We start from the raw sequence: 13,256 nt of genomic DNA on the forward strand, positions 1-13,256 counted from the left end.
CAATCCCATTCACTGGGGGTTCAGTCTTGGCAGGACCAAGGGCTTCCCCTTCCACTGGTGCTCTTACTAGGTTCTTCATTGCTACCTATGCAGTTGGAGCCCAGGGTCAGTCCATGTATAGTCTTTGGGTAGTGGCTTAGTCCCTGGAAGCTCTGGTTGGTTGGCATTGTTGTTCAGATTGGGTCTCGAGCCCCTTCAAGCTCTTTCAGTCCTTTCTCTGATTCCTTCAACGGGGGTCCCACTCAGTTCAGTAGTTTGCTGCTAGCATTCACCTATGTATTTGCCGTATTCTGGCTGTGTCTCTCAGGAGAGATCTACATCTGGCTCCTGTCGGCCTGCACTTCTTTGCTTCATCCATCTTATTTAATTGGGTGGCTGTATATGTATGGGCCACATGTGGGGCGGGCTCTGAATGGGCGTTCCTTCAGGCTTTGTTCTAAACTTTGCCTCCCTATTCCCTCCCAAGGGTATTCTTGTTCCCTTTTAAAGAAGTAGTAAAGCATCCCCATTTTGGTCATCCTTCTTGAGTTTCATGTGTTCTGTGCATTTAGGGTAGTTCAAGCATTTGGGCTAATAGCCACTTATCAATGAGTGCATAGCATGTGTGTTTTTCTGTGATGGGGTTACCTCACTCAGGGTGATATTTTCCAGTTCCAACCATTTGCCTATGAATTTCATAAAGTCATTGTTTTTGATAGCTGAGTAATATTTCATTGTGTAGATGTACCACATTTTCTGTATCCATTCCTCTGTTGAAGGGCATCTGGGTTCTTTCCAGCTTCTGGCTATTATAAATAAGACTGCTATGAACATAGTGGAACATGTCTCTTTGTTGTATGTTGGGGCATCTTTTGGGTATATGCCCAAGAGAGGTATAGCTGGGTCCTCGAGTAGTTCAATGTCCAATTTTCTGAGGAACCTCCAGACTGATTTCCAGAATGGTTGTACCAGTCTGCAATCCCACCAACAATGGAGGAGTGTTCCTCTTTCTCCACATCCTCGCCAGCATCTGCTGTCGCCAGAGTTTTTTTTTTTTAATTAATTTATTTATTTTATGTATATGCGTACACTGTTGCTGTCTTCAGACACACCGGAAGAAGGCATCGGATCCCCTTACAGATGGTTGTGAGCCACCATGTGGTTGCTGGGAATTGAACTCAGGACCTCTGGAAGAGCAATTGGTGCTCTTAACCTCTGAGCCATCTCTCCAGCCCCTATTTGGGACTATTTTGAAGGGTGTCATTTCCCTAATTTCTTTCTCAGCTTGTTTCTCTTTTGTGTAGAGGAAGGCTACTGATTTATTTGAGTTAATTTTATACCCAGCCACTTTACTGAAGTTGTTTATCAGCTTTAGTAGTTCTCCGGTGGAACTTTTGGGATCACCTAAATATACAATCATATCATCTGCAAATAGTGATATTTTGACTTCTTCCTTTCCAATCTGTATCCCTTTGATCTCCTTTTGTTGTCTGATTGCTCTGGCTAGGACTTTGAGAACTCTATTGAATAAATAGGGAGAGAGTGGGCAGCCTTGTCTAGTCCCTGATTTTAGTGGGATTGCTTCAAGTAACTTTTCTTCACATTGTATGAAGGTGTGTCTCTGTATTTTTTTTGTTTTTGTTTTTGTTTTTGTTTTTGTTTTTGTTTTCGGAGCTGGGGATCGAACCCAGGGCCTTGCGCTTCCTAGGCAAGCGCTCTACCACTGAGCTAAATCCCCAACCCCGTGTCTCTGTATTTTTAATTGTTAATTCTGTTCGGGTTTTTTATTTTCTAAATATCCATCCTTCCTCAACTGTCTAAAGGCAATCTAGAAATGTATCAGAGGTTGTCTCTTCTACTGATTGGTTGTAATAAAGATCTGACAGCCAACGGCTAGGCAGGAAGTACTAGGGCAGAATTTCTGGCACAGAGAGGAGGATACAGGAGAGGAAACCAGATGGGGGAGATTCAGAGTGGACATGGAGGGAAATGAATGGATCAGAGCTGAGCAGAGAGGTATGGAGGTGCCCACATGGCAGGTTATAGCCTAGATAGTCAGTTTAAGTTAAATGAGGCAGCTGGGAGACGGCCCCAGCAAAAGGCCTAAGCTTTAAACTGTAAGAGAAGTCTTGGGTAATTATTATCTGCTGGTGTGGGTCCTGTTTGCTTTCTTAGTTTATTGTTCCTCTCTGTACAATGTCCTCTGCTGCCCCTGTCATTGGAGGCTGGGTATGTGTAGGGACTGTGGGAACGTGGAGAGCAATCGCTCTAGCTGCAGGGCAGATGCCTGCAGTTCACTCAGCCTGAGGCTGAAAACATCGAAGACCCTGTTTCCAGAAGGTGAGACCATGTCCCTCTCGGCTCCTGTCACAGTCCTCAGTGCCCTGCACCACAGCCAGCACAGACAACCATTGCCATTTCAGACCCAGCTCTCAGGTCCTGGAAGCAGATGAGAACAATGTCATCGGGAGAGCAGCAAGCAGGGGCAGCAGGAAAGATGGCCGACTTGCAAATCAGCTCTCTACCCAACTGCAGCAGGGAGAGACCAAAACACTGCTGTTGTTCTCCTTGGGGACACAAGTCAGGCCTTTTCCCCTTTCTGGGCAGAATTATCCCAGCATGCTCTGCTGTCCACCAGGGCTCAGCGCTGGCACCTCGAGCCCTCCTGAAGCAGAAGGCCTATGGAGCTCTGTACACCATGGCATCCAGAGCCCTTGGGAAAGGCAGGGTAGACTGAGCCTGAGTCCCCACCCCTCTCCCTCTGTACCCTGCACAGTCCCAATGACTCAGCTAATCTGCTGCGTGCACAGAGCGGTTACACTCTGGACTTCAGACAGCAAACTGAACTGCAGTGACCCAAACCAGATGCCAAGAGATCATTGCTGAAGCCCCATCTAAAGAAAGGGCATCCAGGGTGTCAGGGCGGCTCATGCCAGCTTTGCCCAGTAGTCTCCTTTTGTGTGGAGCTTTGGTTGTGTGTGGGAAACTGCAACCTGAAATGTCAGAAATAATTCACCATGTAAACCATGTGCCATTCTGAATGCCATGATGAGGTCCCCATTGTCCTGCTCCATCCCCCCCACATCATAAGCCTCCTTAGCCCACTGCATCAAACTGTATGCTAGGTGCCCGTTAGTCACCTCATAGTGCTTAGCTGTGTCCAAGCCTGACTTCGCTGATAACAGTCCCAAAGCTCAGGCCCAGTGTCTCTCACAACACTGTACAGAATAGAGCTGTTAACACTCAACTGAATTACTAGTTGTTATTAATGTCTCACTAGGTCTCATCATAAGTAGCTTCAGCATGAGTGTGTGTGCATGGGTCAATGTGGTGTAGTCTAATATTTTCATCAGTAAGTGGTGGGTGAGGCTTCAGCGATTTCCTGTATCTGTCTGCTGGGAATCTACAGACCTCCTCTCTAGGTAAAGGGGCAGCTTTGTAGGGTAGATGCCCATCCCCTGGGCTGTAGTCACTGGGCCACAACAGAAGGTTCTGGGAATGCTGGAAGCATTCACTGGCTGTTTGTGAGGCCATGTGAGGACCTGTGACAGCCACATGGGGGCGGCAAACGTGTGCCCTCCTGAATTCAGCAATCTTATTTGGCATTTGCTACAGAGGGAAGTGCCAGATAAGACACCAGGAGACACCAGGACCCATTTCCTTCCTGGGCCTCCTCTTCTTTAGCCCTCAGATGTTGCTATATAAAGAGAGACTGAGTCTCTGAGCCCCAGGACCTCAGAGCAGTAATGGCTGCTACCCAGGGCAGGAAAACAGCCTTGGATTTTCCAGTTGGTATCTCCTTGAAGTCAGAGACTCTTCTTAGAAGTCTGTCCTTGGACAAGTCCCTGATGAGAAGGTCTCTGGATACCATCATTACCAAGGACATCTGAGGCCTTGCCAACACCAAGAGAGCCCTGGTGAGAAGGTCCACAGAGGTCATCATAACCCAGGGGCACCTGGAGGGCTTCAGCAGCAAGAGAATAGGTCAGAGGGGTGTGGGGGAGCCTCATTCTCAGCCTGTGCCAGGGAGGAGGTATAGTTGACACACACCCAGCTCCATAGCCAGCCTGGTCTCTCATATAAAGTGGGAATCTTCCAGAATGCAGCGCCGGGAAGCTGTGTTTCCTCAGAGAAGTGAGGGGGAGCATCTCTGTGTCTACCTTGCAGTGGTCGGATCTGAGATGGAGTCAAGGTGGGTTCCAGAGCCTCAGTACAGCCCCACTTAGGGACTTGATCGCTGATTGTGGCAGGCCCCTAGCAGCTGTACACATATGTCCACATATGTTGTTCTGGGCGTTTCTATCATGTTACCTGGAACTCTGGCTGGATCAGAGTGGAGGTTTGAGGTCACCAGAGTAAACAGAGATAGGAAGACTATAAGTAAAGCACACACTGGGCCCAGCTGGTAAGACCCCATCTCGCTGCCCTCCTAGGGATTCTAGCAGGCTCCTCGAGTGTCTGCTCTTTCTAAGATGGAGGTGCAGTGCCATGGGGGGGCCCTGGAAGGAGATGAAGACAGAGTGGAGGTAGAGCGGGGGCCGGGGGAGCAGGTTGGGGGTTGGAGTGTCCTCAGTCCTGAAGCTGCCAACTGCAGAAGGTCAGGCAGCCTCTTGTGCTGCCCCAGTGTGATCTTGGAGCTGGGCAGCCATATTTAGCTAAGGCATCCCTGCTGCCTCTTGGAATGCCTAAGATATAGGATCATGGCAGGGAGAGGCCCTGCTCTGGTAGAGCAGAGTCAGCATGGGGGATCCTTCCTTCTACCTCAGCTGACCAACATGGGACCAAATGTAGCTTTGCAGACCACGCTGGGCTCGTTTGGAGACATGGCTGGACCTGGGATACTTAGAACTCCTCAATGATGACTGCGAACCATACAATCTCTGCTCTCAGTGCCCTCTGTACTGTGAGTGGGTCAAGAGGTGTCAGTAGTCTTCTGAGGCTGCCTAGTTCAGCATGGCCTTGACTGCTGGTGGCACCTAACTGTCCCTCCTTCCTAGTCAGCAGGGCCAAGTTCAGAAGTCCCAGCAGGACTCTCCAAGACAGGGGATGGGGAGCACATGCAACTCTCTTTTGGAAGGGAGGGCCCCTGTGGATATTGAAGAAACACATGGCATTTGGCCCACACACTCGTAGAAATAAATCCATTTATCATTAAAGCCATGTAGCTAACACAGCTATGTAGTGGGATGAAGTATATGGGGGTAACATATGATTCTGTGGGGTTTAAGTCTGGGTCCTCGAGTGTGGTCAGGGAACAAACTTATTCCTCAGAAAGGGGTCATCTTCCATAAGTGTGACTCGGGAGGAACCAGGGCTGCTGCTAAAGCCACGGTTGGTATCCAGTGTCACTACTGCAGCTCAGCCAGGGACACGAACTTGCGGATGTCCTGGGCCAGAAGCTTGGGCTCTTCAAAGGCAGCAAAGTGGCCCCCACGTTCCATGTAGGAATAGGAGATGAGTTTGGGGTACTTGGACTTCACCCACTTTTCTGGGGCATGCACTAGCTCGGAAGGGAAGGCTGAAAAGCCAGTGGGCACAAAGACCTTCATCCTGTGGAGAAGAGGGATGAGGTGAGGCTAAGGCCCTGTGTTCCCCTGTCTCCAGAGAGGATACTCAGGGCCTGGGGAGGACTCAGTTAGTTCAGATGGAGCCATAAGGACAGGGCTTCCATTACCCTCCGTTATAGTCCCTCCTTTTTATTCATTAGGGAACTTCTCTGCCAGGGAGGGTCATCCAGGCAGGGCATGGGCAACCTCTGAGGCCCATTTTGCTGGTCTATCTCTTTGCTCTCACCTGAGGGTCTCTATATAGGCCTGTGAATCCCAAAGTATCTGAAAACAGGCCAGAACCCTGACGGAGTGGATACTTAGGACACTTGGTGTCTTTCTTACCTTGCCATCAAGCCTCTTCTGAGTTAAAGGACAGATGGTAACCACCCCCAACCCCAGGTGTCCCCTCCCTGCTCAGCCAGGCTTACCCCTCATGTTTATGGACCATGATGCCCTGGCCTAAATTCTCCTTGTAGTAGCGTTGGGAGGAGACAATGGTTCCTGTCGTCCAGTAGATCATGATGTTAACCAGCAGATCATCCAGGGAGAACTTCCTAGGAAAGCACACAGGAAATCCAGGCTCACTGAAAGCTGTGGTGTCAAGAACAAAGGGGCTGCCCCTGCAGGGTCACCACATCAGACAATGCCTAGCTCTCATATGCTGGCAGCCCAGAGAAGGACTGGACACTCAGGGGTGTGGCCTTCACAGAGAACAGCTCCAGCACTCCCTGGTTGTAGAAGAGCCCCTGTGTTTAGCCGTACACAGTCCACTACAGAGTGTTCAAATCCATTCTGTGACATTGGCTGACATCCTGTGTCAGGCCTATGGTCTTCTGAGTCTTAGCTGTGGCCAGCTACAGCTCCATGTGGCCCAACCCTGCTGATCCTTTTAATCCCAGTTGCTGACTCCTCCACAGGTCTCAGCATTGGATGTGTTCTCATGGGCCACGGGTCTACCACAGCCCAACCTCCCTTGGCACCCTGTTTACGAACATCTTAGTTTTGAAGACACCAATGCCCACTGTGTCTGGGTCTAGAATTTCAAGGTTTCTATGTCCCACAGGTGTTGTGATCTGTGAATCACCACATCTGCCTCCTTCGCCATGTCACCCCCTCTTCCTAGGCTGCTGCACTATCTCGTCTAATGTTACCCCTTCTACCAGCTGCTCTCCCCACCCCCATCTCCACTCCTATCCCTTCTCAGTCAGGCACCCTGAAACTACTCATACTGCTTGGGTCTGTAGCAGTGAGGCTCTTATCAGGTTCTGTCCTCTTAGTCTGTCTGTCCCTCTGTCCTTTCCTGTCTCTCCTCTGTAGTCAGCAGGGCTTCCCAGCATCCCTAGATGCTGCTACTCACATTTTCTGTGATATCTACCCAAAATCAACCAGACCACTTGGAACTCGCTCTCCCACACAGTATCTTATCCAAGCTCTACCTTTGTGAATCCAGGCTCTGAATAGACACCTGACTCAGATGCCTTGCAGTCTCTGCCTCTCAATGTCACCGTGCCAAAAGTGAGCTTGGCACCAGTGCTAACCTCCTGTGACATAGCACTGTGTCAGAGGGACACAGCAGCTCACTCTCACACCCATGCACTCTCACAGCTCTGTTCCCTCCCATTGCTCTCCACAGAACTCACGGGCTGTATAGGTCCCAAGTGAGAGGGCTCAGCTCTTCTACCATAAAGGGTATTTGTTATTGTGGGGAATTCCTGGCACACATATTTTGTCTGACCAGCAACTGTGGTGCTGAACTAATCACAGGCCTTTTCTTGCCTCAACCTCCTCATACAGAACTCCACTGACCATAGAGTAGGAGGTGCACAAGCCAAGCACTGGAGAAGCTTGCTGGCTTCCCCACAGGGTGCCTGGAGACAGGGATGGAATGTCAGACACAGAGAGGCAGAGCCTTGGGCTGAGGTCTGACAGAAAGGTGGTGGGGCCTCACCTCTCCAGGCCTCCGTCCTCCAGTTCACGGTATTCTGACTTGGTCCAAGTGGAGAACTTCTCTAAGATGTAGGCAGCCAGGCCCACGGGAGAGTCATTGAGAGCACAGCCTGGATGGGAAGGAGCAAAGGGGGGATTCAAGCCTGGCACCAGAGAGTATGTGACTCCAGGAGACAGGCGTGGGGTGCTCCAGAGGGGCAGCAGGTCCAGCTGGGCAGAGCCCTGGCCTCAGTAGCCTCATACACAAGTGGAGATCAGTATGCCCTCTCATTGTACAGGACTCACAGACCATATGGGCTCCAACTTGGTGTAAAATTGGGTAATCAAGTATAAATAAATATTCATATACTTATGAGTTAAAGTACAATTCCAGTCATTGGAACAGCAGGGGCAGCGGCAGGTCACTGGGTGCGTAGCATCTGTGAGGCTCAGGTACCAAGACCACGGTTAAAAACCACGGCAGGGATGACAGGAACCTCACAGGAGTCATGGAGCTAGAGGAGCAAGGGCAGAGTCCATGCTGTGTGACTTCAGTCACTGAAGGTTAAGACAGGCAACTGCTCCCTAGAACCCCTAGTTAGGGGAGCAAGGAGGACTGAATATTCAGGTCCTGAAAGAGGCCATTAACTATGTCTGGGCACATGCGGACATGCGTTTACAGCATGTGTGAGGCACCGGCAAGCTCTTATGGAGAGTGCAGCAGGAGGTAGGAGAGCTGGAGTCTGACTTCTCTCTGTTGTAGTTTGCATTTTTTTTTTGACATTTTTGGTCACAGTACGAACATCTGCTTTATAACCTGAAAGAAAGCCTGACTTTATAAAGTGCTATTATGTGGGCGTGGAGCTACCATGGGAACTGTGGGAGTCTCCACAGCGGGCAAAATGTCCTGAGTGGACTCCGGGAAAGATCCAGGGGACACCTGACAGTCCTTGAGTCTTCTAGGGCATCAACAGTCAAACTGTGGGCCATGGCTCCCTTTGGGTCAAATGACCCTTTCGTAGGGGTCACGTATCAGATACCCTGAATATTAGATATTTATTTACACGATGATTCATCACAGTAGCAAAATTATAGTTATGAAATAACAAGAGAAATAATTTTATGGTTGGGAGTCACACCGTGAGGAACCATTTTAAAGAAACAAAGCCTTGGAAGGTTGAGAACCACTGTTCTAGGGTGGTCCTACCTAGCTTTGCCTTCTCGCTTCTTTATAGCTCTGTAAACAACAGAAAACCAGCAAACGGTTCTGGCCTATCAGGAAGAAACAAATATTTTCAGTAGTTTTTTTTTTTCTTCCTTCTGTACTGAGGGTTGGACCTTGGTATTTAACAGGTCGCATTCTGCCTGCCCAACATGTTTGCCTGTTCTGAAATACGGACTCAACCTGAGGCACACGGGTTGACTTGGCGTTCTCCATCCTCTTGCTGCAGCCTCCAGTGCAGCTGGGTTACAGACCATCCAGAGGCACTCGGCCTCTGTGTGTCCTCAGGTCTGGTTACTCTGGGTCTTAATGAGTGTTGTATTCACTCGGAAACAAATTCGTATTCTCAATACCTTTAAACAAACTATTATTGTTTGGTCATCTGTAATTTTCTGTATAAATTACATTTTTTAGTTTCTTTTCTTTCTTTCTACCTCTTCCCCCCAACCCCCACTCTCCAAGTAGAAAGTCTTGCCATGTAGCCCAAGATACACTATGTAGACTAGGCTGGCCTAAAACTTGTGGGGTTCCCCTAGCCTCTGTCTCTCATACGTGACACTATCGCTGTGATGAATGGCGGATCACTTGTCACTCAGTGTGATGCCCTGGGTTCAGTTCTCAGTACAGAAAACAAAGATTTCTGCTTCCTTGTCAGGGGTTTCTTGCTGTAAGCTATGTTCTTGGGGGGCAGTGAGATGCCCTCCGGGCCTCACTGCCCTGGTGTGCTTACCCACAGTGTCTGGCTTGGTGGCTTGGATGTGGAAGTAGCCACTCTCCCTCATGATGCTGTAGAAAACCTTCTCCTTATAGGGGTACAAGAGCTCGATATCCTTCTCTGTGTAGCCAAGGAATCTCCCGAAGCGTTGGCCCAGGAGAGGAGTCACGGTGTAAAAACTTCTCGAAATGAAAGCCATATTTAAGTGCAGGCCTTTCACGTGGCTGTGGGCAGAGGAAGGGGCATGGGTGAGCTTGGCTGCTGTGAGGGACAGGACTGAGAGGAGATGGAGGAGGAAAGGAGAAGCCACAGAATGGAAAAACACAACCCAGCTTCCTTCAGCACCTGTCCCTCTGGGGCAGACACAGAGTCGGACCTGAGTGGTTGGGAAAGAGGAAAGTGTTCTAGTGTCCTTGTCTTCTGGCTGTTCTAGACCTTGTCCCACATGGACTACTATAGACCCCTTCCTCTGCTTCAGACAGCCGCCAAGCTATCCCAAGGGTCAACCTGTCCTCTCCCACCTAATGAGCGAAGATCTGTTTACTCTGCCCAGGTCCATGAGAATCCGGGATTGGGGGACCTGGCTAAGGGAGTCCCAAGTCTCAGACACTCCTGAAGAGGGCCTGGGGTGTCCTGTGTAGATTCCGCCCACCCGCAGAGCCTAGTGAGGCTGCGCCATGACTGTAAAACTATGTCAACTCACTTGGGAACCATCTGGGCCATGTTGGTGCAGATGAGGGACCCCCAGTCCCCGCCTTGAATGTAGAATTTCTGGAAGCCCAGCCGTGTCATCAGCTTGTAGAAAATCCTCGCAGTGGCCACCGAATTAAAACCTGAGTATGAAGGGGACAGACAGGCTGTTCTGTATGGTCTGGAGAATGGTCTAAGGTTGCTATGCTTTGGGCTTTGAATGAGTTTCTTGAGTACAGCATTAGAAGATAAAATAGCAAAACCTCATCAAATCACAGGTTCACATTAGGCTGTAGAGGTGAGTGGAGGCACCTCCCTGAGAAAGCAAGCAATAAGGGGACCTTGACACACCCAGCAGTAGTCAACAAGGGAAGTCGAGGCAGTCAGCTAGAATTCCCAGGGGAGAATTTTCTCCCCATGGATGAGCCTCCATTGTAGGCATTTTATGTTATGGAAAAAACAATAGCGGCGTCTGTTGGAAATAAGTTTGTCTTCTCAGCTGTCCTTGGAATGCAGCGTTTTTAATACTCTGAACCACTTGCTGTTTTTTCCTCTCCCCATTACAGAGTTAGGGCCAGCCTGACCCACGACTGCATGTCCTGGAGAACACTTGGAGATAAATGTGCTTGAGACTCAAATAGGGAGTTGCAGTGGAGTGACAGCATCCTTGCTTCCAGAGCCTGCTTTACTGAGATCCAAAAGCACGTGACAACTTACCAGTGCAATGAGCACTGAACAGGGAGTCATGGGTAGGCGCTAAGGAGTCTGGGAAATCCCCCAGACCTTTTTTCCCTAGGCTAAGGAGAAGGTAGCTCACAAGAGACCAGAGAGTAGAAGCCTTGGTGCCCCAAGGAAGACAGAGACCACAGGGCCGCACGCCTGGTTCTGCCTTCCCAAGGGCACTGCAGCCACCAAAGGATCTGGGCTCACACAGCATAGAGCTCAGGGTGTGGCTGCCCCTAGCAGGCACTGCGATGATGGAATACAGTCTGGATGTGCCCCCTTCATAATACCTTTCTTGCTGGATGCCTCTGAGTAGCCATAGCCAGGAATGGAGGGACAGATGACTTCAAACACGTGCTCGTCACTCAGACCGTGGGTCTTGGGGTCAGTCAGTAGTGGGATGATCTTGTAAAACTCATAGAAGGATCCAGGCCAGCCATGCACCATCAGCAAGGGCTTTGGGGTGCGGCCTGAGGGCAGCTGGGGAGGCTTCACATGGATGAAGTGGATGTCAAGTCCTGGGGACAGAACAGTCAGGTGAGGGACAGGGCATTTAGGCTGAGGGAAGGATGGTCCACTGCAGCACAGTCCTGTGGAGCAACTCTCATCCATGTGCTCACCTAACACACGAAAGAGCTCATGGCCATCAGATTAATGTCCATGTCATAGCCATGGTATAGCTCAGTTTTACAAACACTTCTGTGCACTGTATATTCACTTACATGGGGCTATATTCTTATAAAAATGAAGTATTTTAATTTAATCTTCAACTATTTTCTCTATATATGTGCATTATATATAGTATATATAATACACTAATATATACATAAACACACACATATGTAGGTATCCTGATAGTATCTCACTCCCAGGACTCCCTCTCATGATCTTGTTCTCTGGTTTTCTAACCCATCACATCTGGGTAGTGTTGCCTGCATGCACACAGCCATGGCCAATCTAGAAACAGCTACTACCCCAAAGAAAAGTGACTTCCCCACTGGTGATGGTTTGCATGTGCTTGGCCAAGGGAGTGGCACTATTAGAATATATGGCCTTGTTGGAGGAAGTGTGTCACTGTGGGGTGGGCTTGGAGACCTCCTCCTAGCTGCCTGAGGATGCTCAGTCTGTTCCTGGCTTCCTTCAGGTGAAGATGTAGAACTCAGCTTTGCCTGCACCATGCCTGCCTAGATGCTGCCATGTTTGTGCCTTGATGATAACAGACTGAACCTCTGAACCTGTAAGCCAGCCCCAATTAAATGTTGTTCTTTATAAGACTTGACTTGGTCATGGTGTCTGCCCACAACAGTAAACTAAGACCTAACTAAGACCCTTAGCAGCCACCAGTATCCAACAGCATCTCACCAAGGGGATGCCATGCTGGAATTATTGACTGGCTTGACCTTGTGCATGAATGCCACAGTCATGTGTGGCTTATATCCTGATGAACCTGCCTGACCTGAAAAATTTAGAAGTTAAAAAATGTATTAAATATCCACTTATTTAATGTTTTAACAGGCTGACAGATCACTTGCCTAGGATATGTGAGTCCACGTGTTCAGTGTTCAGCAACACACACACACACACACACACACACACACACATGCACACACACAGACACACACACATGCACACACACAGATACACACACACAGACACACAGAGACATATACAAACACACACACACTCTCACACACACACACACACACACACACACTCACACACAGACACACACAGACACACACAGACACACACAGACACAGACACAGACACACACACACACACACACACACACACACACACACACACACACACACGAGAGCATTTAACATACCTAACTAGTCAAACATGAAAGCTTAGCTTCCCAGTTCCCTACAGAGTAGCTTGCTTGTTCTGTGGTAATGCGGCTGAGTGAGTTGTGCCTAGTGTGAGTGTCACTAGCCTGGGAAAAGGACCAAGTGTGGTCTCTACAGAAAACACATTGACTTCACACTACAGAAAACCATGAGCTACACCACCGAGGGCCAGAGACTTTATGCAACTCTGTAGGCAGAGGATTGAAGTTCTCAAGTATAAATTACAAAACTGTACAAAGTAATCCTTCAGGAGGATTAAGGTACAACTGAGTAATTTTGTTGTTAGTGGTATATGTATTTAAGTTTTTCTACTATGAACAGATCTAAAATGTGTCAGTTTTCCACATGATTGGGCTTAAGCATTTCTTACCATTTTTTAATTATAAAACCAAACTTTTTTAGATTTATCTTATTGTATGCATGAGTGTTGTGCTGCACGTGTACTTGTATACTGCATGACTGCATGGTGCCTGCAGAGGTCAAAAGAGGGCACCTGATGTCCTGGGACCTGTTGTGAGCCATCAGGTGGGTGCTGGGAACCCTGGCCTCTGCAACACTAGAAAGTACTCTTAATTGCCCAGCCTTCTCTCCAGTCCCCA

The 13,256-nt window shown here is 49.0% G+C and overlaps 1 protein-coding gene across 2 annotated transcripts in view; it reads right to left on the minus strand.

The window, feature by feature from the left end:
• Positions 1-5,108: 5,108 nt before the first annotated feature.
• The window catches only part of LOC116911348 (epoxide hydrolase 1), a 29,188-nt gene continuing 21,040 nt past the window's right edge, over positions 5,109-13,256 (minus strand). For both annotated transcript variants that reach the window (XM_032915267.1, XM_032915268.1), the window contains exons 4-9: positions 11,095-11,322; positions 10,095-10,224; positions 9,407-9,615; positions 7,477-7,585; positions 5,957-6,082; positions 5,109-5,529 (exon numbers count right to left, since the gene is read on the minus strand). In XM_032915267.1, coding sequence (XP_032771158.1) covers positions 5,328-5,529; positions 5,957-6,082; positions 7,477-7,585; positions 9,407-9,615; positions 10,095-10,224; positions 11,095-11,322 — 1,004 coding nt within the window. In that variant the 3' untranslated portion in view covers positions 5,109-5,327. The remainder of the gene's footprint in view (positions 5,530-5,956; positions 6,083-7,476; positions 7,586-9,406; positions 9,616-10,094; positions 10,225-11,094; positions 11,323-13,256) is intronic.

The sequence above is a fragment of the Rattus rattus genome, chromosome 10 (assembly GCF_011064425.1).
Source record: "Rattus rattus isolate New Zealand chromosome 10, Rrattus_CSIRO_v1, whole genome shotgun sequence".
Lineage (NCBI taxonomy): Eukaryota > Metazoa > Chordata > Mammalia > Rodentia > Muridae > Rattus > Rattus rattus.